Source organism: Aulostomus chinensis, chromosome 5, assembly GCF_037954235.1.
Source record: "Aulostomus chinensis isolate RoL2024-O1b breed Wild chromosome 5, RoL_Achi_v1.0, whole genome shotgun sequence".
NCBI classification, from domain to species: domain Eukaryota; kingdom Metazoa; phylum Chordata; class Actinopteri; order Syngnathiformes; family Aulostomidae; genus Aulostomus; species Aulostomus chinensis.
The window spans coordinates 17,851,028-17,876,746 of NC_141324.1; the positions used below are offsets into that span (position 1 = coordinate 17,851,028).

Sequence of the window (25,719 nt, forward strand, 5' to 3'; positions counted from 1 at the left end):
ATTTCTATATGTTTAAAGTGAACGGAGAACTCCCTGTCAATATTCACAAGTGGATTTATGACTAAAATTAATGATAATACTTACTGATACTGATAATACAGCATAAATGTTGATTAAAATAAGTCACTGTTGATCAAAGGAGGTTTAGCTCAGTTGCTCTAAGCTGAACCACGTTAATATTCCGGTATTTGTGAAGCACATTTGTAGGATTTTTTTCCAACATTTTCTGTCTTTACTTATTAAAACAAAGCTTCTCTAAGCCTGGAATGGCTGGTTTCAAATTCCATAACTTTTCCAGGTTTTTCATGACCATGTGATCCCTGAATCCCTGAACAGTGATACTGGGAGCTGCCCAGTGAAGCCACAGCTTTCCCTCCAGTGTGGTTGAGCTCCTCCATTAAGGCTCTTCCCACCTGCTCTGAAGCGCCACATGTCTACTGAACTTAATGACATGACATTAGCATATATATATTAAGGAGCACCAACAGCCCAAGCTGTGTGTGTGTGTGTGTGTGTGTGTGTGTGTGTGTGTGTGTTAGGACGCTGTTGGCGGAGCGCTCCGGTCCCACCTGAGCTGGCAGTGCCAACCCACCGTGCATGCTCACATTCAGCCAAACCATCACCATAAAATTCTTGGAGAGGAGACACAGACAGTCTTGTGTGTCCTGTCGGCTAACCGTGGAGGGTGTGTGTGTGGGATGGCCAATTTGTGTGTGTTTCAGTAGCTTGGGGAGACCAGTGGTGAACACATGTTGGTCTTGCCCAGGTAGTGACGCACACACACTTGGCCCTCTGTCGCTCACAAACAGACAGGTTTATATTGGCCCATTTTATTCAGGTGGTCAGGCCTGGAAGGAGGGAGAGAAAGAAATGTGTGTGTGTGACTACCTAGGAGGTGGTGGTAGTTGGTGATGGGAGATTACAAGATTCAGAGTTTTGTAACATTAGTGAGAGAGGGAAAAGAGAGACCACCAAAGAAGCTTCATAGCTGAAACACCACTAATTACTAACACCAGGGCTCCTCCTTGCCATGACCACCCCATCCTCCCTCTCCCACACACACACGCACACAAACACACACACACACACACGTCAACCCCCACCTCCTGTGCCAACCCCCCTGTAAAGTTGACCCCTACTATCCCCCTTCCCAAACACGCAGCGCTTTGTCAACAAGCTCTGGTCAGCTCCAAACAAAGAAACCAGAAATGCGAGGGGTTTCTGCGACATGGCCGGGGTCTGCTAATCCCCTCATACTGGCTCTTTCTTTCCTTCTCTCTCCCTCTCTCCTTCCTTCTTATGTACCCCCCAAAGAAAGAAAAGAAAGAATTGCAATTTCTTTCTTGCGTGCTAGCTTGCTTTCCCCTCGCTTCTTTCTTCTCTTCTCCCATCTCTCTCCTTCTTTCATGCCTTTGTGCATGTGCCTACATGGGCATGATGAGGGTCCCCATGCTGGCAGGTTGGGGTTCCTGAAAGGCTTAAGAAGTGATGGAGAGAGACAGAATGAGAAACAGAGAGAGAGAGAGAGAGAGAGAGAGAGAGAGAGAGAGAGAGAGAGGGAGAGATGGCGTTGAGGTCTTGATGGAAAGCAAAGAGAGGGAGGAGTAAGAAACTGACATGAAAGAAAAGGAGCCTTTGAATGAGTGCATTAAGATCCGGACTTGAGGCCAAGATGAGTCTCTTTCCATCGGTGTTTCTGGCTCAGAGACTCAGCAAATCAATCTACATGTTAATTCTACAGTAGCTTCTTTCTATACAAGTCCTCCTTTGTTGCTGCCAAGCATTCAGGTTTGACCACTTCAACCAGTGGCTGACCATGAGGCATCACTAATCAGAACCTGAAACCAGATGCACTCAAGATTCTGGGCTAAGTCACTAGGATGTGATTCTAATCTATGTACGTGCAACACCATCGATGGATCTCACGGCCTCTCCATGAGTCGAGTCAGTAAATATGAAGCAGTTTATCCTTCCACTGTTTGTTAATGGTATATTGCAGCAATGCTGTGGCGGGAAGAATTCCATGGCAGTGCACTCACCTGCATAAATGTGTGTAATTTTTTTAAACTTGGGATTGATCCTATTCCCATGACGAGAGGAAGAGGAGTTGCTTTTTACGTTGCAGCTACGGCGCTTCTGTGGTTGCTGTGTGAAATCGTTTGCTCCCGTTTGGTTTATTGAACACTTGCTTGAATCCAGACCGGCTGAATTTGCAGCTGAGATGATACAAATTTACCCAAAAGTTACCCAGGTGTTTTTTTTGTTTGTTTGTTTTTTTTAAAGGTAATAGGTAATAATTATGATCTTCTTTAAGCTGAATGAGATAACTTTTTAATGGTTAAATATTTGCCATGGTTGCTATAATTTATGAATGCAAACCCCTCGCACAAAAAGAAATCCCTGCTATGACATGAAACTGCATGAGGACTTTGTCACAAGTTTTTGCACTGCCGAAATATTCAGGTTATGATGTAATGTTGACAGTTCCTTTCGCACTGGACTGCGATTGATAAACTCACTCCTCAAACAGCCGGGACTTGAAGAACATCCTTCAAAGGCCCCCACAGCAGTGGGACTCTGGTTAAAGTCCGGTAAATGAGTGGGTCCCAAGAAATATATGGATGTTGTGTGTTTCAGTTCAGCAGCTCGGTGTTTGTTTGGAGCTGGTGTCTGGCTGGTTGCACACCAATAGTTGCATTGTTAAGTCAGTGCTCCTTGTTCGACCCCACAGAGCACAGAAAACAAAACCTGCTACACCTCCCATTAACAAAGCATCTGCCTAAACACACACACTCACACACACACACACACACACACACACACACACATACACACACACACACTTCATCTACACAAAGGAACAACCTCAAAAAAATCCAAGTGCAAGATGTTTTGTGGGAAAATCTCATTTATCTAATCAGTTCTGGTGTTGGCGTTGGGGTGGGATTTCAAATCATGCCAAAAGAATCTGAACAGAGGTTTAAAAAAAATATTAAGCAGACATTCTGACAGACAAAAACACGTCTGACTTAATTGTGAAATCTTGATTTAGTTAATTAGGCTGCTCAGTCTGCATGTATCGACTGAACCCTGAGCCAACACTGAGGTGAAGATTAAAGCTTAATTCATAAACACACCCTGAAGGTGAAATTCTTTCTCAGAATAAAATTATGGGTTCATAAAAGTACTTCAAAGTCACTCCGAGTTTGTGTGTGTGTGTGTGCGTGCGTGCTCTTCTCACCCGTCCTCGATGGTAACTCCATGCATGATGATGGAGTTGGCGATTTTGACCTTCTCTTTTATAGTGGTGGAGTTTCCGATGGTGGACCTCTTTATTGAAGTCTTATCAGCGATCTGGCAGTATGCCCCGATGACAGTGTCTGATCCTATCTGAGGGCGGATCAGACGGAACACACACATCGAGACAAACATTCACAAACACACATAAAAGTTCTCACTGAAGGGTAATTTAAACTGAAATGGACGATAATGAGGGAGCTGTGACTACGCGAGGATGATTCAGGTTAGGAATTGATTCGCTTATATCTTATTCTGCTGATTGGTAGGAGACTCGATGGCGGTGAACTCCAACCGAACAGCAACTCCAATTAGTGATGGATAAGCAGAGCCGCAGAAGTGAAACTAATACCTTTCCGATGATACCCCACCCCAGCTGTGATGGGAGCCAGGATAATTGTTCTTACTCCTGAGCTGTTCTTTTTAAACACTGTCTTAAGTTAGCATGTGGAGCCAGGGACAGGGAAAAAATGACCAAAGAGAAAACTGGAGGAACGTCACAGAGCAGGTAAATATTGTCCTTAGATTTTCTAAATGCGCGTTAAACAACACTGGAAAAAAAAAAAGAAAGTTATTTTGTGAACTCTTTATTAACCATTTTGATAAACTGATATCAAAATAGCATTATATAATAATACAATGTAATGTCTTACACTCAAGACAGCGTGGAAACACCATACATCAATGGCTGGTATAAGTGCTTCAAACATGTCCAGAAAGAAGCAAATGTCAGAGAAACATGCTGCCATTACAAAAAACAAAAAAAACTGTTGAGCTCCCATCCCTAAACAAATTAAGACAAATTAAGATGGAAAAGCAAGGCAACTGTACCTGGCATCGCTCTGAAATGACAGCAAGCGAGTTGATTGGCAGGTCGTCAAACAGCTTTGGAGCCTGCAAAGAAGAGGACAGAGGACAGTGGACCATCAGCGAGAAAGAAGATATGAGAAGACATTTGAGGGAAATAAGGAAAACTGAATAAACATGGAATTCAGCAGGAACAGGAGAAGTGGCAGTAAATTCCCCTCCGTTATAAAAGTAGGGCACACATCACACACAATACATACACCAAACTTACCTTATCTCTAATCCCCATTTCCTTACTTGCAACATTTCTCACGTTCTTTCACATTTTGCTTGAGAATTAACAGAAGTAGGACTATGTTTGAATTCTTTCTTTAAAAGTAAGTAAACAACGATCTCGGGGTCATGTGGCGGCAGCATGAACAACGTGTATGGAAATGTTTGACTCACCTGCCTGTTTGCTTCAATGTAAGCAGCTAGCGTGTTGACACGGTAGCAAAGGCCCTGGTCCACAATGTGAACGTAGCAGCGCAGCTTTCCTCCGTGGTAAGCCTCGCTCATGTCACCGTGATGGTCATTCCAGCAGGAGCGCTCCCGAGCTAGCTGGAGGAGATACTTGTCCTGGGATGAGGTGGGAAGTTCTGGAGAGAGGAGGCGCTGGCGTTTTAGATGAATTTTGTGTCTTTGTATGACATATGGCAGCTTTCTTAAATTTGTTACATTGTTGTTGTTGTCTTTTCTTTTTTCTATCTGACTCAGACATCCAGCCTTCTCCTGCGCCCGTGCCATGAGAGGGTTTTCAACACTGACCTTGGTTTGTAGAGCTGTCGTCCTTTCTCTGACTCTGATCGTCGGCGTCGTCTTTGAGTATCTGACTGGCGATCGTTCTGGAGAACTGCTTACGCACCAAATATGGTATAAAGTCACCGCGTATTGATGAGAAGGACCTGCAGAAAAAGAAGAGGAACGTTACACCTCAATGCTCAGATAACACACAAAGTCCTAACAGGCATGAAAGCACTGATTTAATGTGCTGAGTGATGATGAAGTCTTCCTCAGGGCTGGCAGGGTCACTGTGACTGAACTCTGAAATGATGGGGCGCAAAAATTTTTGATTGAATGCATGCGAGTAAGTTGGATCAGTGCGGCGCTTCACACGCTAAAGACGCGTCAGGTGGTGAAACCATTACGCTGACCTCATAATGATTTAACTTGAAAATCGCTACCACATTCGACTTGTCTTTAACTTGTAATGTCACTGGCAAATGCTCGGCTACCATTTGTGCTGGATTCATATGTCAGCAGCGGAGTGGAAAACCTAGAGCTCGTGCCAGACAAAAGCAGAAAAAAAAGAGTTGATTTAACCACTGCGGTAATGTCACATGTCACGTTTACGGAATACTAGTGCCTTGGTAGTCATTTAGAAGGTGACATCAGAATTATGTCATGAGTAGAAGAACATTAATACCTTTATAACCGTTTTTTTAAAAATAAAAATTAAAAAAAACATTAAAGTATATGACGCTTTTGCACCATTGTTATTTTAAGAAATATTTTATTAATAAATGATATAAAACGCAAAAACTTCTGAAAAACAAGACGACAGCAAGCGCCTGAGCTGCGTATGGCGACTTTTAAAAGTAGATCAAGCTGAATCATGCTTTCACATTTCTCTCCTACAAGAATGAGGAGGTCACCCCCCCATCTTCATTTCTGTGTGCTCAGTGTTCCTCTCCACCACCCTGCCTGCACCCCCCCCCCTTCACTTGCCCCCTCTTACTTTCTTTTAAAGGGAGATTAGAATTTCCATCTGAATGACAGGAGAAAAACAACAGTTACTCTGTCCATTTCTCCTTGAGCAGAAGAGGAGCGAGGAAGGACAAAAAAACACAAAAAAAAAACCAGCAGAGAAAGAAGGTCTAAGAAAAGTGCTGCAGAAAGGAATGAGTCACCCAACAAAGATGATATATGAACTACTAGCGTGCAATAACTATGTAAAGATGTAAGATTTGGAAACTATGTTGTCCAAACAGGTTGAAATTACTTGACCATGTGTGTAGAAGTGGAATGGGAGAGGATCACGATGGACCAGGTTGTTGTTTTTTTTCCCCCCAAAACTGGCGAATAAGTGTATAGAAATTAAATGTTTGGCTTTAGGTTGTATTACGAGTGTGTCTTTTGGCCAAGTAGTCAAAGTTTTAGTCATACGAGCAGTTTATGGTGAATGTCTAAACTTACCTGGCACAACTCTCTTTCTCATTTTCCTGGCAATCACCCCTAAATATCACTTAACATTACAGTATAGACAACTTAATAGCAGCATTCACCTCACTGACTTTGAAAATAACCTCTTGCAAATGTCAGAAACTGAATTTTACACGTTGGTTAATAGTAAAAAAAGGCTTTTACAGCACCTGGACTCGACTAAATCCTGCAGATGTCAATTATCGTCCTCTGCGAGGAGGTTCTCTTCCACAAGGTGTTACTGGGAACTTTTTAGGTCGTGACCTTAAGACCCCAGTTAGCATGGCAGCAGCCTTGAGCCTTCACCCCGACCAACAAACTCACTGCAGCACTGAATGAATTTAACACGAGGTGCTCATAACATAACATAAGTCGGTGCTCAGTCTAGTTTACCCCAAAAACTGAACGTTTCAGACAGCATCAGGATATCTGAAAGTAACTTCACTTTTTTTTATGTGTGACGTTACCGGAGCAACTCAGTTGGTGCTGTAGAAGTGTTGATGTTGGATCCTGAGCTCTACAGCAGCAACTGCTGAAAACATTTTATATTGTATTTCACATTATTGTACAGTTATTGTATGTTTTTGGAACAATGCATTAAAAAGCCCACAATCATTTACACACCCAACTGTTTTTAGGTCTTTCTTATTGCACAGCTGACTGATGGGGACCCTCTGAAACTGATTCCAGAATCAACTTTGAGTCAGGGATCGTTTTAAAATGAGAATCCATTACGTATGAAATTGCAACCCTCCATAAACAATTATTAAGATTTGGGAGATTTACACTCGAGAGGTGGTCCAGCCAATTTTGCACATGTGGTCCTCAGGTTTTTGACATTCCTAGGAAAAAAAGAGTTTCCATTTTTAAACCAAGATCTCCAATTAAAAAAATATAACAAACAATAAAGAATATCAAAAATGACATTTGGAGTGTCCTCCCACATAAAAAGGACTAAATTAGAACCTTTCCATGGCGTCACTTTATTTATAGTCCTTCTTTGATTGGGAGGATATAAAACAGCAAGGTCTCTCCTTCTCTAACGCCACATGTCACGACGGATCTCAAATCTTTGTGCAAAGATTTGAGGAAAAGGTTTGAGTTAGTCCGGCCACACATGTGGAGTCTGGGCGGCTACAGTGACAATGCTTCACTTGAGAGGCTAAAGGCCTAACAGCCTGCCTCAGTGACACATTGTAAAACAAATTAACACCTTACTGGAATACCCCGCTAACAGGACCTTTCAAAGCCTTACGCAACATGTAACCCTGTTTTAAATTCGCTGCACATTAAGAAGTGACTTTGAGTTCATGTCTGTTCAGTCCATGCATGGATACTCGTGATTGTCAGTCCTGCTCTGACAGTAACATGTTGTTCATTATAAGTAATTAAAAAAAAACAAAAAAACGCATAATTAGAAGGATCAAAATTTAGGGTTAGCATTATTAGATTTACTCACTTCCTTTCTGATATAAAGTCCACAACTGCTTTCTTCAAACAGTAGAGGTGAGTGTCCATGAGGCCGGTTTTGATGTGTATCCTGGGATGTCTGCAGGACACACACACACACACACACACACACACACACACACACACACATTAAAGTGACTTTTTTTTCGCTCAACAATTCTCACAATCAGAACGTATTTACTTACTTCCCAATGTTTCTGTTGCTGTTTCAGATGAGCACAGATAAACCAAACACCACATATGTAAACCCACTGGCTGTTTACCCGCCACCTTTAGCTAATGCTAATATCCAGTGATACGATGAAGCAGAGAGGAAGAGGGCATGGGGCTGCGGGTGTAAGTCAACTCAACAAATCTGTACGCTTTAATGGTGCTTTGCGCTTTATTGGTAAACATCTATTGAAAGATTTTCTTAGTGCAACTGATGAATTGTCTATTGCTGATTGCTCTTGTTTTATTTGACACACTTACGTTTGATGTGGACAAAAACTTCAAACAGCACGCAGATAAAAACGATACGTGTCTTGTAAACTCTACAAAATCAATTCATTTTAAGGAATCATAACTCCTATGAACTGCTTTGATGCATTTTTTTTTATAAGGAGCAGCTTCAATGTAGCTGCCATTCTCTTTGATTCCTGTCATCACCTGCTGTTTTTATGTTTAAACCCTCATTTACCAAATGGATGGAAGTCAGAGATTAGTGACATCTGTCTATTGTCTTTCATCAGCCACCGTAGATGTCACCATAAAGAGCTGTTGCTAGGAGACAGAGACAGGTTTATGTTGACGCTCACGGCCTGATGCACTCACTCATTCACACTTTTATTTACGCACAAGCGGTTTGACTTAGAGCATGTGACATTTACGAAGCGAGAGTGGAGGAGAACCATGTCATTCTACCAGGTTTTAATAAACAAATCCACTCTCGCCCCTTCATCCTTTGACCACCAATCCTCCTCTTCCTCTGCCCATTCAATTATTACATCATAAAAACCACAGGGTGCGTTGTTCTTAAAGGGCTTAAGAAATATTCCATCCTCTCCATTAATGCAAACCATTTAAAAAAAAAAAAAAAAACATGCTGCAGTGATTTAGCTACTGATTGAAAAAGTTTGCTGCTTATTACCTCACAATAATTTTGAAAAAAAACTTTGCCCCCCTCAATATCCCAATATTTGTTCTGTGTGGTCAAAAGATCTCATTTCTTCTAAATTGTGCCCAAAAAAATTGTTTGTACCACGGTTAGCAAACATTTCTTCCTTGCCAAGATGATTCCTTTCAGGCACAGGTGCAGAATATCAACATTCTGATTTGAAGTCATGATTACTCACGACACAGGTGTTCCTTATGATGGGGTCAATGAAGGGTCAACCCAGATCCTCCAGATGTGTCGCATTATAATGCAACAACAGGAGGGTGCACACACTTCTCACAGCAGCAACTGTGATGCGTCATTGCACATAAACTGTAATTATTAACCATAATTAACAACTTATTTTGTACTCTGATATTGCGCGTGCCGTCTCCCAGCAATGGCTGTGAGACTAAACACAACCAATATGAATACAATTATTATTTACATCTGTTTTTTTTACCTTATCGTTTCAAAATGACTGATCTGTGAAAAGAGTGTTTTGGCATTTTTCTCACTGGAATGTCACTTTTGCTACAGCTGGAAATGTTCATTTTTTTCAACAATAAGCCACCTGACCTGTCGATTCCTCCATCCTGTTCACAGATGAACCCAATTTCTAACATGCAGATGGAAGGCAGCATGTACGCCATTGTGTTGGCGAGTGTTTTGTTGTGAATGTTTTCTGTTTTCTGTTCCGCACTCTTTAATCAAATATAATTTTCTATAATTTTCAAGTTTTTTCCATGTCCCTTCCTTTCAACACTCTGAGTGACTCAGGAGGATTTCTTGGTCACACGTATTTTACAACCAGATGGTGAAAGCCATAACTCAAACTGCGTGTGTGTGTGTGTTCGTCAAGAGCATAAAAACACATGTGCGTGCACACAAAGACACACTATGAGGGGTTTTATTCATGAATTTTCCCCAGGTGGAGCCTGCTGTGTTTTGTGGGATTTGAGAGGAAATAATAGGGACAACCAGCAAGTGCCATCACCTGCAGGGTGGCGGGAGAGGAGAGGACATGACGGGATGGCACTGAAGACGTGACTGCTTCAGGCAACTTTCTGCACTAAAATATAGTGAATGAGCTGAATATCGAAACACATTAAACTTAGTTAGTAGTTTTCACCAGTTTAGGTGAATGTATCATACAAGAAGAGAGGAGAGTGAGGTGTAGGTGTGAGAGGTGAGGCACGAGTGCACACAAATGTCAGGAAAATATTATCCCTGCAAAGCCACAAAATAATACGCCCTCGGACAATTCGGCGTTCAGATGATGTACAGCATTTAGCTTCACGGAAATACTTTTTTTTTTTTTAACTGTTATGCTTTCAGACTGCTTCTGTATTCCATGTAAACCATGTTTTTCTCCTCTACTTTTACCTCCATTGTTGGGCTAAACCAATACAAGTGTAAAGTAACAGCTTTTAATAAATCATTTTATAATAAAGACAAACAGAGCAACTCACAGCCCCTTCTGATCGTCAATCACAAACTTTTTTTGAACAAGGAAAGTATTAAGCAGTGACCACATTATTTTACCAAATTAGTCAACTGGAAATTTCTGAAACCCAGAAATGTTGTTTCCTATGAACTGTTACTATTGAAATGTCATTTGTAGGGTTAGCAGATGAGGTGCGTGTTTGGTAATTTTTACTTGTTTTTTGTTTTTTTAAATAAATGCACCGCATTTTCCAAAGAAGGTCAACATCTCACTTCCCCTAACAGCAGCATCATGTGATTTCTGGTTGCTGCAAGTGCATCAGTGGTGTCAAGGGGAGCAGGAATTTAGTGCATCTGCAGGCAAGGATGACTCAACCACCGAATTATGACTGACTACTAAAGTACCACTAAAATCCTCAGTGGGAGAGAGGAGTCACATCTCTCTTGCTCTCAAAGACACGGCATCCTGTATCATTCAGTTACAACTCAAACCGGATGGCGGGTGATGAGTCACGAGCTGCAGAGCGAAACCCTCGTTAGTTAGGTCTCCACTTCAGAGCCAACAGAGCTGAGGGGCTTACGACTTATTTAGGGCACTCAAATATTCCCTACAAAATAAAACGCATGTTCCCTTAATACTTCACTGGTCTAACAGATGCATTTTTCTTTTCTTTTTTTTTTTTTTTAAACCAAGCTGAGTCACACATTTGAATCGACGTTATGAGCTTAAAGTGCACATGGCACTGCTGGGAGAGCGAGGAGACCCGGACATCCCTGCAATCAGGGATTAAAGATAGATCCTACCTTATGTCTGCATGATGAAATAATCTATTAAAAAGGATGAGAGGACCAACTGAGGAAAATAATAGATGACAACAGACCGCTGAGTTTGCCAACAGTTGGATTTTAGCAATCAGGCTTCCCAAACCATTCAGTTTTCATTAGTTCAAAAATATCAAGAGCCAGCAAATGAGCAGAGAAACACAAAAAACAGATCCAAGACAGAAAAGATACGAGACAATCAATAACCAATAATTATCAAGCGTATTGCATAATCCTAAATAATTCTGTAAAGCATTTTAGAATGTGCATCTTCAGCAAATACATATTTTTATGAAATTAATGTAATCCAACCCTGCCCTTTGCTGGGGCTAGCTTGTGCTATTTGAGCTGATTGGGTCTGAGTTCCATCGTCTTCATTGCAAACAGATGCAAACATACCCCTGGTCCAATATTTGAAAATGTCACTGTGGTTAAGTTCTGCTGCTAAAAAAAACGTGACCTGCTATGTTGTCCAAACTGCGATTTGAAATCGTTGAAATTATGGACGCATTTTACGAGCAATTCAGGCTTGTGACTCCGCCAGGTTGAGCTGAAATGGACCGGGAGAAGCTCTGCTGATGGTCTCCGCGCAATGTTTTGAGCTAACACACCTAAACTGTGAGACTGAGTGTGTGAAAGCATGAACGGAGCAGCAGAAGATACGGCTGAGTATGAAGAGGAGAGGAACACAGGGCTACAAGTGTGAACACGAGTAGCTGAGGAGGTACAGAGCTCCAAAGCGACTTTTCATGTTGTAACAGTGAACTGTTGCCTCCACCACTCAAGTCACATTTTGACTCGAACCTGATTATTTTCTTTGGGGTGGGTGGGTGGGGTAATAAACATGTATGAAATAATGTAAAAATACGTTAATAATACATTCAAATAACTCGATAAGGCTAGCTTTGAGATTCATGCAACAGCTTTGTCCTCAAACAGTTTTTTTGTAATTGCTTCGAACTTATACCCAAAAATATTTCTTGCCCAGCAACGCTTAAATGTTAATGATCACAAATCGCCACGCACGGTGTGCTCGTTGAATATTCAGCGGATACTTCTAACGTCTCAGATGGAAAACCGGAATTCATTTGGGACACTTGACAATGTGACGAGTGGAATTGTTACATTTGGAGGGTGTAGTGAACTGCAAGTCCTGAATGAAACAGTCCGCAAGACAAACTACAGTGTGTGTGATGACAACTTCTAAACCACCCAAAGCCTTTTTTGCTCTATAGAACACGTTCATACTGGCAGAAATCAGCCAACGTCACTTGTGTCTGGTAGTTTGTTTGTCAAAAGATTACGTAAGAACTAATGGGTCATTTAAAAAAACAAAAACAAAACAAAACCAAAAACAACCTTGGTGGAAAGCAAAAGCATGAGCCAAGGAAGAGCCAATTTATTTTTAGGCAGATGGCACTTTTCACCACTGGTCTTGACAGAATTTTATACAGTTTGGTTTTGCACAACATGCTGTTGGTTACATGAATAGCAATACTTTAATGATCTGACATTCTGTGATAAACTTGGAGATATTTGAGGGTTTTAGGTTTGTTTGGAGTTTGTAGATACTGAATTCCTCCTTTGTGAAACCATTTATGGACGGTACTCACAAGTGCAGAATGTGTTGGGTACATCAATGCAATGATATGGATGGACCTAATCTCTGTTGTCTCCCAAGACAGAAAGGAAGGACGCCCAACCAAGTGTAGAAAGTCTAACTTCTTTTGGCAGATAGACGCTATCTACTGATTTTGTTATTATCAGTGTGAAAGAAATTTGATATTCACATTTTGTACGAGCAAATTTATAAACCCTGGGAATTTGAAAAAGCAACATTTTACTTTATTTGAATAACATTTATAAAATATATATATAAAAAGACAAACAGGCTAACCTTATAGTTAGCTTAGCACGATGAATGGTGGTGAATGGGAAATGTTAGCATACCTTTGTTTTGTTTTTTTAAAACGTCATAAAAGTTTTGGTGAATATCGATAATGTAACAAAAGACAAAGGCATTCAAACTGACTTATGTACAGGCTAATTAAAAAGAAAATATAATTGTCAAAGATAAAATTAAACATTTGATAATTTTCACTCTTAAACAGTGGAGAGACTCAGAGTGCAGGGATTCACAAAGTGTTCTGTGGAATAGGGACTGACTTTAACTAGAACCAAAGCATGTACTCGGAAAATGTTCATTATTAGTGCAAATGACCCAAATCAAATCAGAGTGAACAAACACGTCATGAATATGGCTCTGTGTGCACATTTAAAATACAAGTTATGAAGTGTGTGTGTGTGTGTGTGTGTGTGTGTGTGTGTGTGTGTGTGAGAGTGAGTGAGACGGAGAAACGTGGCTGCAAGAACTGATGTGCAAAACAGTCCAATCTTGTAAAACAACCCACTGGTGGGTTATAGAAATCCAGAACTCTGGAATTTATTCTGTGATTACCGAATGTATAAATACTCAAAGTTGAGCAACTGTTTATACCTTCATGTTCTTGTGTCTGTGTGTATATAAATGATCAAAGGTAATTTAAAGGTTTTAAAGACTTCCAATGTAAGCCATAAATGTTTAGCTGTGGGCTCAGCGTGTTGCCATAACACTGTGACATGTAAGTGCTGTACCTCTATCCATGTCCACCTCAAGGTTCTGTCACACGCATCTGTGTATGTTCAGAAAAGCATTTCTGTATGTTGACAAAAAAAAAAAAAACCCACTGCGTGTGTGTGTGTGTGTGTAAATGGTGACTGCAGATTTCCCTGTGCAGGGAAGCAGGGAAGCATGCGAGCAGCTGCTGTGGCCCCCCTCTTATTTGCCAGAATTTACAGTGGCTTTGGCTCCATGAAGTATTTACGAGCTCCCAAAACACCGCTCTCACACATACATGCATTTTAGGACTCAGAAATGAAAACCTACCTAGAGCACTCTTCCTGTAACAAAAATCCCACACACCAGCCACAGAAACCTTAGCCTCAAACTCCTGAACTCTGATTAGAAAGCTAAACATCTGCTCCTCCACTGTACAGGTAGAGAGTATTTCTACCATCAGTCAAAGTCCAAAGCCTTTGGCTGACAACATACTGGGAAGATTCAGCTACTTATAGAGTTAACATTCATTATCTATGACAAATAAAGTACTTAGTAGTTTGATCAATCTTGAGTTCTTCGACAAAATTCATCTCAGGCTGCTTTTACTGAGAAACCTGATTGTCATTAATTACTGTGTAACAATGAAGTCATTCCATTAAACCTACAAATAAGAAAACATGTATTATAATAACTTTTTCTGAAAAATGTACTTATTGCCCATCCTCCCGGAGCCAAAAAGAAGATAGAGCCCCTTCTCTCCTCTGTGTGTGCATCAGAGAGCTGAGATCTGAACAAACAGGCTAACCTGCTGGTTAGCTTCGCATAATGAATGGTGGTGAAGGGAAGTGTCAGCGTATCGCTGTCAAAAGCCATCGAATAGATCAGTTTCAAGCTCGTGGTTTGTCCAGAAGTAATCTTCCTCATCCTCTCTTACAAAGTCAGTCATGATTAGTTGCAGCATTGCTCTTCCAGTCCTCAGCAACCATTATTAATTTTGCTGGCTTAAGTTGCATTTGGGTTTTTGAGGTGCTGCATCACATCTCTGCGCCCAGTAAGGAAAGTAGTTCCGACTGATTCTAAAATTGCATGCCTCATAATTTTAAATTAGTTCCCATTACCAGTGAATAAACCCAGTTGCAATGATGCAAAATACCTGTCATTATGCTAAGCTAACTAGTGGCCTCTGTGGGTCTCAGCTCCCTGATGCTCACACAATGAGGAGAGAGATATTCACTTTCTTGTCTGGTTCTGGGGGCTATGACAAATAAGCACATTTCCCAAAAAGTTTGTTCCATCAATATTTGTCCTTATTCAAACTTACTTTCTCAGGATGGACTTCCTAATTGATAGCCCGTCCTCCAGATCGGCCTCATTGGCCAAGAAGAGCAGCCTCTTCCCCGTCTGATCCACACCCACAAAATCTCTCTGCTCAACTGTGGAAAAACACACACAATATTCACTGTGCAGTATCGTAAAACCAAGAAAACACTTAGTGATTATCAAAATAATTAACATATTTCTGTTACCTGTCTTTGTCTTGCCCTTCTGGCCAGGGACCGTCTCCGTGAAGTCGTGGACTTTGCTCATTAGCATGGCCAGCATTGCATCGTGGGCTCTGAATAGATCGACCACCTCGTGAAGCGCCACGTCTGTTATCAGGTCACAACTCAACACCAGGACGTCCGTCTGAAGAGGGAGTTTGAAAAGACAATGGAGGAGGACTCATATTGAATCCGGCCTTTTCAGTTGACAGCATATTGGCCAGCTGTGCCGTTTGATAGCACAATCGTTGCCTCACCAGAGATTTCAGACAGTTTCTGGCTCGTACTCGATTTTGGAATAAAGTCTCCCCGAGTCCACAAAGACTCAGGGATGCATGTCAAACCGTTTAAAAGGTTGAGTTATGTTAATAAAGTGAGGTTTGTCCCCCTTAGCAGTCATCTCAGCATGTATGCAGACTACACATGACAACAATGCTCACATAAATATTCACGTTATTTTCAACATGAAAAACTATGAGGATTTAGGGTCTGAAAAAGAGAAACGGAGGAGTGACAGAACTTGGCATTGGGAGATACAGATTTATGATCTCTGTGTTAATATGACTACAGGTTTGATGACACTAAGTGATAAATGCTGTTTTGTTGCTTTGTTTTTTTCTTTTTTCCAAGAGTCTCTTTTTAGTTGGGCCAATCTGTTGATACACGTGAATAGAAAACATTTGTGTATAAACGATCACCATGTGCCTCATCATGGCAATCCATGAAAACAAAGAACCAAATTAGAAATGAGAAAGAACGGAACCTTGTATTTACAGTGGAAAGGGGAAAAAAAAAAACCACAGATGAAAAGGACGCTAACTTTTTTGTGGAAATATATACCATCCTTCCCAGCCAGAACAACACAAGAAGAGGAGAGATAGCTTTCCCTCCTCCTTGACCGGTAGTTAGCTTAGCACAATGAACGCTCTCCTCCAGAATCAGCATGTTTTTGGAAAAGGCAGATATTGGTCATTTTTTTTTGAAGACATATCATTATCAGTTTGATAGCTGACATTAATATCGGCCCAGCAAATCAAGATGAGTTGATTCATTCTGGCTGATTGTTGTTTACGATGAAGCGAGCGTGAGCGACGGTCTTCCCAAATTCTGGGAAATAAAGATAAATATAACCCTTTCATATTCAATTGTTTTGTAAGGTTTTTAGTGTGAACAAAATTAAATATCATATGAGACGTGCACCGGCGAATTTTGAGCTCTGGGGCAAATCAGTTGTAAAATATAAGCAGTTTGGCAAAATACCCAATATCATGCCTCCATAGAAACTACCATGGCTAAAACATGCAATTAATCATGGAAAACAACGTTAACTCTTAAATTACTAACATCTTGACATTTGTGTAGCCGTGTCAGGTTTGTATTTCTATCACAAACCGGGCAGAAATTATCAGTTTACCCATATTTACAGCCTGTCTTTCTTCCTTTTTCCCTTGAACAACTAAGGTGAGTTTGGCCTTTATGTGCCTTGAACAAACGCGCGCACGCACACAGGCACACAAAGACAGCACACACAAAGGAGTCCTCTGACAATTGATTGAGGGTTAAATAATGGGGCCGGAGAGAATATTAAGAAGAGATTATTCTCAAACTACTTTAAGTATCTCAACAACGCAAACCAACTTTGAACGATATCAATACACTGCTTGTGAATTCCATTAAGATATCACTAACACCGCATCAGTCATTTCAACCAGCGACTACTTATATTACAGGGTTTCATGTGGAAGCGTTTGTATTTTAACAAGCGTGTGTGCGTGCGTGTGTGTATGCCCACAGTTTTATTTCTGCGTGCCGCACCCATCTGTCTGTCCAGTGATTTGGGCTGTCAGCGTGAGGGCTAATCCTGCCATTAGTACCAGTCGCCTCACTGACAGAGATATCTTTGCTCCTTCTTCAATAGAGGGAAGACAGAAAGGAATGAGTGCAACAGGAAGGGGTGGGGGGGGGCATTAAAAGGAGAAAGAAAAAAAACACGAGTAATGAGGCTTTTACTAAAAAAAAAGAAAAAAAAAAGAGAGGAAATAAAAATACCCCGGACGTATGGAAAATGAAAGGTGGATGGAGGGATGCAGGACACGCTGAGAAAGAGAAGGATGCAGTTTTTGCATATCATGAAGATATTACTGTATGCTTAAGTAAAAGAGTGAGATCTTCATCACAAGCGAAAGTGAGGCTTGGATTTCAGTTCTATTGTAATTCATTTTTATCATGCTGGAGGTTTGTTTACATTTTAGTTTATGATGAATTACAGACAGATAGTTGTCAAAAAAAGAATTTAAATGTAATGGTTACATTTTTCAATGGATATGTGACATTCCCGTAGAAAATCTCAAATGAAACAGTGGATAGAGAAATCTTTAGTGGTGGAAGCTCAACACCATCTTTGGGGTTGAATTTTGAAGTGAATTCTGTGCATGAGTGTTTGACAGGGTGGTATCGTTGAGGTCAAAGGTCATGTAGTTGACCTAGTGGCAACTCTGAGCATAACCTGGTCTGGACTTGGCGACAGGAAGCTGCCTCGGCAAAGCTAGAGGTGTCTGCAGGATATCTACTGACAGTGAGACCTTTCAACTCTCCTCTCCCTCTTACACACACAGGCAAGCTAGCACACATGCTTGAAAACACAGTGCACAAGTAACCGCGCGCGCGCACACGCGCACACACACACGCACACACACACACACACACACACACACACAAAGCATGAGGCTGCCCCATCCCTGCACACTCAGGCGACAGCAGAGTGGAGTCAGCTGGAGAGACAGAGGCACTTTGGCCTTTCAACAGCCAGACTCTCTGGACAGGTCAGGACCACACAGACTGCAACACACACACACACAAACACACACAAACACACACACCACCCACACACCACCCACACACCACCCACACACCACCCACACACTCCTGTGCCACTTTAGCTGATCCCAAATTACTGCTTATAAAATCTTGACCTAGTTTAAGGAATATTTGCTATGATAGATGATAGCGCCTTTATTTTTTTTACTTGTCAACAAATAATTTTGCAAAAAACTAATTATAATATCATATTTTTGTTAGTTTAAGACCACTATGCTGCTGCTCTACTGAGAAATTTGCAAAATTGCATAATAAATGTTTCATAGAGCAATTTAAATCCTAAAGAATTGAATGTGCGGACAGACGACGGAGGGCTCTTCTCCATCTTCAATTGCACTTTTTGTTCCCAGATTGGAAAACTGGACGGAGTAATTATGTTTTAGAGCTTTTGATTGCGCTGCTCTTTTCAATGTCTCCGTTTTTTAAACAGAATTGACATACTGACTCATTCATGTTAGTGGGCTCTCCTTCGTCATTCGGATGAAAGCCAATAAGTTCCCACAACGAAGCTTTGATCAAGAAGTCAATTTCTTCCAAACTTTCTGTCTGGAATTATGTTGTCGTCAGGAAAAACGCCTCGGGTAGCATTATCGTCACCTGTCACTGTCCACTCAGACTGTGTGTGTGTGTGTGTGTGTGTGTGTGTGTGTGTTGATGACACAGAGAGCCTCCGACACACAAAAGACAGAGGCAGCACGACTCACTGAAATGTAAGCGAAGTGGATACTTAAGTAAGCAATGCACATATTAACACAGTTGTTAAGATTGAGGTGTCCGAAAATGATCAACCATGTAGCAACCATGTCCCAGCATTGTACTGTAATGGACTGGAGACCCCTACAGGGTGAAGCCGCCCAATGTCAGCTGGGATGCCCCCCCGCGACCCTTTAGAGATAAGCGATAAAGAAAATGGATGGATGGATGGAGGATTAAAACAGCGTAATAGTGTGTTATGTGAACTCTTTCACAAGGACTTGTAGAGAACCACATAAAAATGGATTTAAGCCAATTTTAAGAAATTAACGGAATCGTATGTTCTCTAATGTGCAGGCATTTAAGGAGCAATTTTCCATGAAATTCCCCAAATTTTATGGCATCACTTATTTTTCAAAACCTTTTCCAGGACTGGAAATTTTAATTTTGAAATTCTATGATTTAACCGTTTTTCCTGACCGCGTGTATTTAAAAGTTTCGTACAAACGTTTTCAAAGCAAGCACGTGCACCCTTATGTATTCAGCTGAAGCACATCTGCTGATGATGCAACTTTATTACCAGCAGACAGCTTGGGTTTTTGCTGGTGCTTTGGCACCTGAGCTATGTTGCCAGATTGCCCCCATCTACAGGATTAAGTATAAATACAGTGGATCTTGTCACTTTTGTATTTTCTAGGAGAATCTTTTGAAGAGTTTCACAGTTGGGCCAGTCTTTTGGGGAAAAGGCCTGCTGGCTCTATCTGTGTATTCATCAAAACAGATATTTCCTCTCAGATGAAAAGCCTCAGCTCCATTTCTCACCCTTCCCTTCTTTTGTCATGTGGCTTAAAGGTGGACAAACATGTCTGTATAGATAGCAGCCTGTACACACTCATTCTGACAGCCGATCAAATCTGAGTGAGAATCAAAATGTCAAAGAGGCTTTAAGCCATACAAAGCATAAAGTGCTGGTAAAGTACACCTCTCACTAGTTTGGCTTACAGTGAAAGAGCATGGAAACAATCAGGTAGATCCATCCACTTTTGTATAGCGTCTCTGTTTGAAGCCTGAACAAAATAAAATATGCTGCTTGTAATCTCTCTTTTCAGTAATCAAGCAGGATGACCTACTCTGCTCACCTGGAGTGTACACTGATTCTTGTGAGTATTTTGTTTGATAGGTTACACCAAATCCCCTCATGGGAGGGTGTTAGTAGAAAGAGATGAGTGAGAGTGTGTGTGTGTGTGTGTGTGTGTGTGTCTGTACTGTACTCATGCATCAGTTTGACAGTTTGAATGATTTCTCTGCTGGGATTTGGCAGGACATGGTTATGGTTCTTCACTCATCACCCTCCAGTGTGTGAGTGTGTGTAACTCAATGCCTCTAATCTAGCCGGCTGCACAAAGGATTAGGAACCCGACTATCCTCAATGGGCGCATGCTGAGGCCCGTCCTGTTGAACGTGTGTGTGTGTGTGCATGCATGCGGTTGTAGCATGCGTCAAATAAATAACTTCTGAACAAAGAGAATGACGAGGATCTATAGGCTCAAATGCCAGAGAGAGGAAAAATTGTATTTTAAGTCTAGAAATGCAAAGAGCAAAGCTGAGTGATATTGCTGAGAACACTGATGTGTGTAAATGTACATTCTATATTCTACATATAAATAAAACAATAGTTACACATTTTGTTGATCAGTGGTGGGGATTCTTCAAATGTTTTTTTTTAATCTTTTTTTTTAATTGTTGCATTCCAATATAGTCTGAAATCAATGAGTCAATTTAGTCAAAGTTGATTCTTGATTAAACAATAATTCCAACTAAGTTACCTGACTGTTTCATCATAAAATAATAAAAAGTCACCATTGTACTAAGGACTGTATACACATATACCTCTCATTCATATAGCTACACACTGACCATAACTTGTCCCACACAACTGCAGCAGTTTCAGCTTTTTCAAATAATAACAACAATAAAAATAATAATTTGTTCATAGCGCAAACCAACCAGTGGGACCAACAAACTCATGTAGGAGCCGAAGCCAGTCGGTAAAGAAAACATCTTTTCTACAGAGAAAAGCCTTCAGAACTGCTTATTACTCCTCTTTCAAAGAACAAATACTTGCTACTTCTGCCATAACGGATGCTGTAGTTGTATCCATGCTAACCTCTTCAGGGCCAAGAATTGTGCTGTGGTCACATCTCAACCCTGCCCCTCTCTCCTCAAAGGATGCCGATTGGCTGAACTGTTATGGTGAGAACAAAAGCACGTCACTTAAAGCCTGACGGGATTCCAGTGCGATCTTGTGACTCCAGCTGCCTGGCGAGGTAGAGAACAGTGACGAAAGAGTGACTGCCTTGGAAGACTTTAACCATGCAAAATGTAATTCAAACACATCGTCCTTACTGTGTGTTCACACCAAACGCGAATGTGCGAATTTGCATTTGGTGTGAACACACAGTTACAACGGGAGGTTGTGTAGGACTCAAAAACACAATTGTTGCACAAATGTGCTTGACGGCAGGGTGAACAGCCACAGCACAGAGTCGTAACGTGACCTTGTATTTCTGGAGAGAATCAGATGAAGGATCAGAAGGCAGGATGCTGGGGGGGGGTCTGGAAATTGGGGTTGGGGGTCAGGGGTACCAATGGGCACTTGTGCAAATGTATGTGAATGTGCATGTTTATGGTTGTATTTCAAAAAGGCGAAATGAGGCAATTCAGCAGCATTTGCCATGATGCGGAGGGGAGATCACGGATCAGTGGTCACCAAGCATTACACACACAACATAACACACTCTAATAACCTTCCTCGCCATCCTTGTAATTGTGTCCTTCAGTGCCTCCAGCTCTTATAACAAGGGGGCTGATCATAAAACCTTGATCGTTACGAAACACCAACTTAACCTGGCAAACAGTGATGGTATTAGCAGGGATATCCTGCAGGTCCTTGCGCTCCAACACAGGAGTACAACTGTTGCAAAGCCAGCACCATTTGTAGAGTTTTATTAGACTTACTCTCAATTACAAGCAGCTGTGAGCAAAGGCAGCACATCAACTGTTTGTTTATCTGCAGTCTTGTATCTTCCGGTTCTCCTTTTTTTCCAGAGACAAATGCAGACTAACGCCACCCGCTGGCTGGGAGTCTCATGCAGAATACAGACCGTTGGCGGTCGTGTTTGCGGGGTATTCAAGCGTGACTTTTTGGATAAAACGTTGGCTCGGTGCATTTTGAGTGTCTTTGGATTAGATAATTCAAACCAGATCAATAATCTCTTTGATTAATGTTTATTTTGGAAGCTGGAATTTGTGATGCTGAACTGAGTAGTGTGGTCATAGAAATGGGAAACATAAAATTCAAAAGTATATACTGAGAATTTCACTGGAACAATCATGACTACACCCCGAGGCATTGAATGGTAAATTCCCTAGCGTGAACACGCACATGTACGCACGCACCTTGATTTTCTGCTGGTACTGTCTGAGAGCATCTGCTGTACCCTTGTCCTCATCTTCTTTAATACAAACTATATCCATTTTTATCTTCATCTTCACTGTATGCATCATCTTCTGGACTTCTCTGGTGGTGATGATGATCACCTCTGAAATGAATGTCAGGAACATGGAAGCACAGGTCAAAGGTGTTGAATTAAGAGTTGTATTAGCAGTTAATATGCACAAAAAGATTTGAGTGGCGGGGTTATTTTTTTGTAAGAATAATAATAATAATAACAACAATAATCACACAGCACCTTCCATACAGAGAATGCAGCTAATAGTGTTTTACAAGCAATCGTGTTAAAGAAAAGAGTGGAGTCACAAAATACAGTACAGAATATACGCAAGTAAACAAGATTAAAACCTAACAATAAGAAATATAAATCATGATAAAACACATGGATACCATAACTCCTTAGAAAAATAAAGGACTGCTTGTGAGCGATAACATTTAACACGAATAAATGCTTCAAGAGTCACGTGTGCGGTATTTACTGATGTGTTTAATACCATACAATAAATCATTAAATATGATGAGCTAGTTTGAACAGCAGATCTTATTTCAGACATTTCACTGAAAACCTATTTAAAAAAAAAAAAAAGATACTACTGATTTTGAGACGAGGCAACTGGATGTTCACCCATACCAACCTACCTCTGGAGTTTGAGGACTCCTTCCTACATCAAACCATTACATTTTTAATTTTGCTCAAAAGGCAGACTAGTTCCCTTGAGACACTCCATACCTCACAGCAACAGGAGTTCACTTAATGGGAGGAAATACATTGCAGACAAACGTAACCAAAAATGTCAACACCACAAAAGCATCTTAAATATTGTTAAGTCCATCTAGTTTAACGAGTCTCGCCTGTATAAAATTGTTTTCTACCAGGCTCACTATAGCTGTGTGAGCCTAGTAAAACCAAATTGCAAGGCTTTGGCTAGCTGGCTGCACACAGTAAAGTGCTGGCCACACAGGACGATTATATATAGAAATGTAGTTGTATTTAAGGGAGTTTACAACGAATGGCCCTGTTTACTGGCAAGAACAGCACAGTGAAACAAATCCCTTTATAAGCCTTAAGTTTCTGGATCGACTGCATCCTGCAGCACAGGAGGCAAAGTTCTGGACTGTAAATCCAGACAGGAAACACACACCTGACAGTAGCTGATGGAGTGCAGACAAGCTGGGGGAAATATGAGGAGAGAAAGCAGCAAAACTGTAAACCCATAAAGGGAAGTGAGCACTCTACTACACTTGCACGTTTTTTTTTGTTTGTTTGTTTCTTTTTAAAGAAACAGCAGTGGGACCACTGATATTTCAAACAAATTATAATGATCATCGCCATCTAAGGTCATCTTTGCCTGAGATTACACAAAAACTACAAGGTCCGTTTTCACCCAAGGATTTGGAACGATGTAGCATGGGCCAAGGACGAAGCCCTCAAATTTGGAGCAGGTTCGTCACAGGGTGAAAAGAGGAGATGGCATGATTTCACACATTATGCAGAGACCTTCAATGTGCCTTGTTGTGTAGTTTTATCTCTTCAAAACTTTACAATGATTATTTTACAAAGAAACCATCATTTGATTTCTGTCAATCTAACAGCAGGTTTGGTAGTAGATCTAGTTGTGGTAGTGAGCCAGTGAACTTTAAAAAATGTCAAGTCCTCACCCTCAAAGCCGACTCTCTCCAGCAGGTTAAGTGGGTACCAGATGAGGGGTTTGTTACCAACAGGCAGCATTGGTTTGGGGGTGTTGTAGGTCAGATCGGTCATACGAGAACCCCCACCAGCTGCCATCAACACCGCCTGTAGCTCCATGATTTTTGCTGGGGGGTGAGCAGTTCAAGAAAGAGAAAAAGAGAGTTTTTGTTAAGGCATTTTTCTTTGGATTTAATGTTGGTTAAGTGAGAGATGCAGCTCTGAGCTAAGCACTAATTAATAAACCTGTTGCTCCAAAATAAATGTGCACTTTGGTTACAAAGAAGTTCAAAAGGAGCTCAATACACTACAAACAGTAAAATCCTGCTTTTACATGAGTGTATAAATTTAAAGAGGTCGTCAATTTTGTTGTCACAGACATATGTTTCATGCATGTACATTTTCCTTGACTTACACACTTTTACTTTAACATATTACAAACAAGGTGGCACAGTAGTGCAGTGGTCAGCAATGTGGCCTCACAGCAAGAAGGTTCCAGGTTCAAGTCCCGGCTCCATCACAGGATCTTTCTGTGTGGAGCCTCCATGTTCTCCCTGTTCCTGTGTGGGTTCTCTCTGGTACTCCGAGCTTCCTCCCACAGTCCAAAGACATCAAGAGGGGACGAAGCTGATTGATACTCTAAATTGACCGTAGGTGTGACTGTGAGTGTGAATGGTTGTCTGTCTCTATGTGTTGGTCCTGTGATGGACTGGTGAACTGTCCAGGGTGAACCCAGCCTCTCACCTGTGGCCACTGGGATAGGCTCCAGCCCCCCCCCCATGACTCTTATAGGATAAGCGGTAGAAAATGGATGGATAGATACTACATACAATATTTTCAGAGTAATACTTATTGTTGTTTCCTCATCACTGATTATCAGTTGAAAAGTTGTTGTTTTTTTAAATAAATATCAACCGACCTCCAGGTATAAAAAAAAAAAAACTATTTCCAGGTGTTTTTTTTACATTTACTATAATTCCTTGAGTGTTTTGGCAAGTACCAAATCTACACATCATACAAACTTGTTTTTAAACACATAATATCGACCAGCTATGACAGTCACATTTCTGTTTGTAATATGGCACCTCTTTTGACATGGAATGTTGACAATGAGCCTTGACTCCAATACACATTTCAACTTATCCCCTCAATGATGTCAGACGTACTCCAGGCACTGTTGATGTCATCTGTATTTCTTTGGCATTCATAAAATTAGTCCACGGTTTAAGAAAGTGTGACACATCGATCACTGATTCTCATGATAGGCGACAGAATACTAGAGAAATGTACAAAAACCTTCCAATCTGACTCATATCACCTTCTATCAAATATCTCTCTGTCACTCTCTGTACATGTCAAACAGGCAGGTTGTTGGTCGAATACTGGCTCTCACACCACGTCTAGGTCAAAATAAAAGCCCGATAAGCAAAATCCAGTTTATCAATTTGACAGGGACAGTGCAGAGCTTCTTAGCTGCAGCAGTTAGCTTATCGGTGCAAACATACAGCAGAGCAGTTATTAGCAGAAACTCAAATACCCTGCATTCTTAAAAAATACTTTAACAAAAAAAAAAATATTGAAAGATAGTGT

At 41.0% G+C, this 25,719-nt stretch overlaps 1 protein-coding gene across 1 annotated transcript in view; it reads right to left on the reverse strand.

The window, feature by feature from the left end:
* eif2b3 (eukaryotic translation initiation factor 2B, subunit 3 gamma) overlaps nt 1–25,719 on the reverse strand; it is a 31,897-nt gene that overhangs the window by 5,301 nt on the left and 877 nt on the right. The window contains exons 2-10 of the mRNA XM_086203615.1: nt 24,102–24,257; nt 22,388–22,530; nt 15,344–15,503; nt 15,139–15,250; nt 7,805–7,894; nt 4,912–5,048; nt 4,552–4,742; nt 4,129–4,191; nt 3,242–3,390 (exon numbers count right to left, since the gene is read on the reverse strand). Coding sequence (XP_086059741.1) covers nt 3,242–3,390; nt 4,129–4,191; nt 4,552–4,742; nt 4,912–5,048; nt 7,805–7,894; nt 15,139–15,250; nt 15,344–15,503; nt 22,388–22,530; nt 24,102–24,249 — 1,193 coding nt within the window. The 5' untranslated portion in view covers nt 24,250–24,257. The remainder of the gene's footprint in view (nt 1–3,241; nt 3,391–4,128; nt 4,192–4,551; nt 4,743–4,911; nt 5,049–7,804; nt 7,895–15,138; nt 15,251–15,343; nt 15,504–22,387; nt 22,531–24,101; nt 24,258–25,719) is intronic.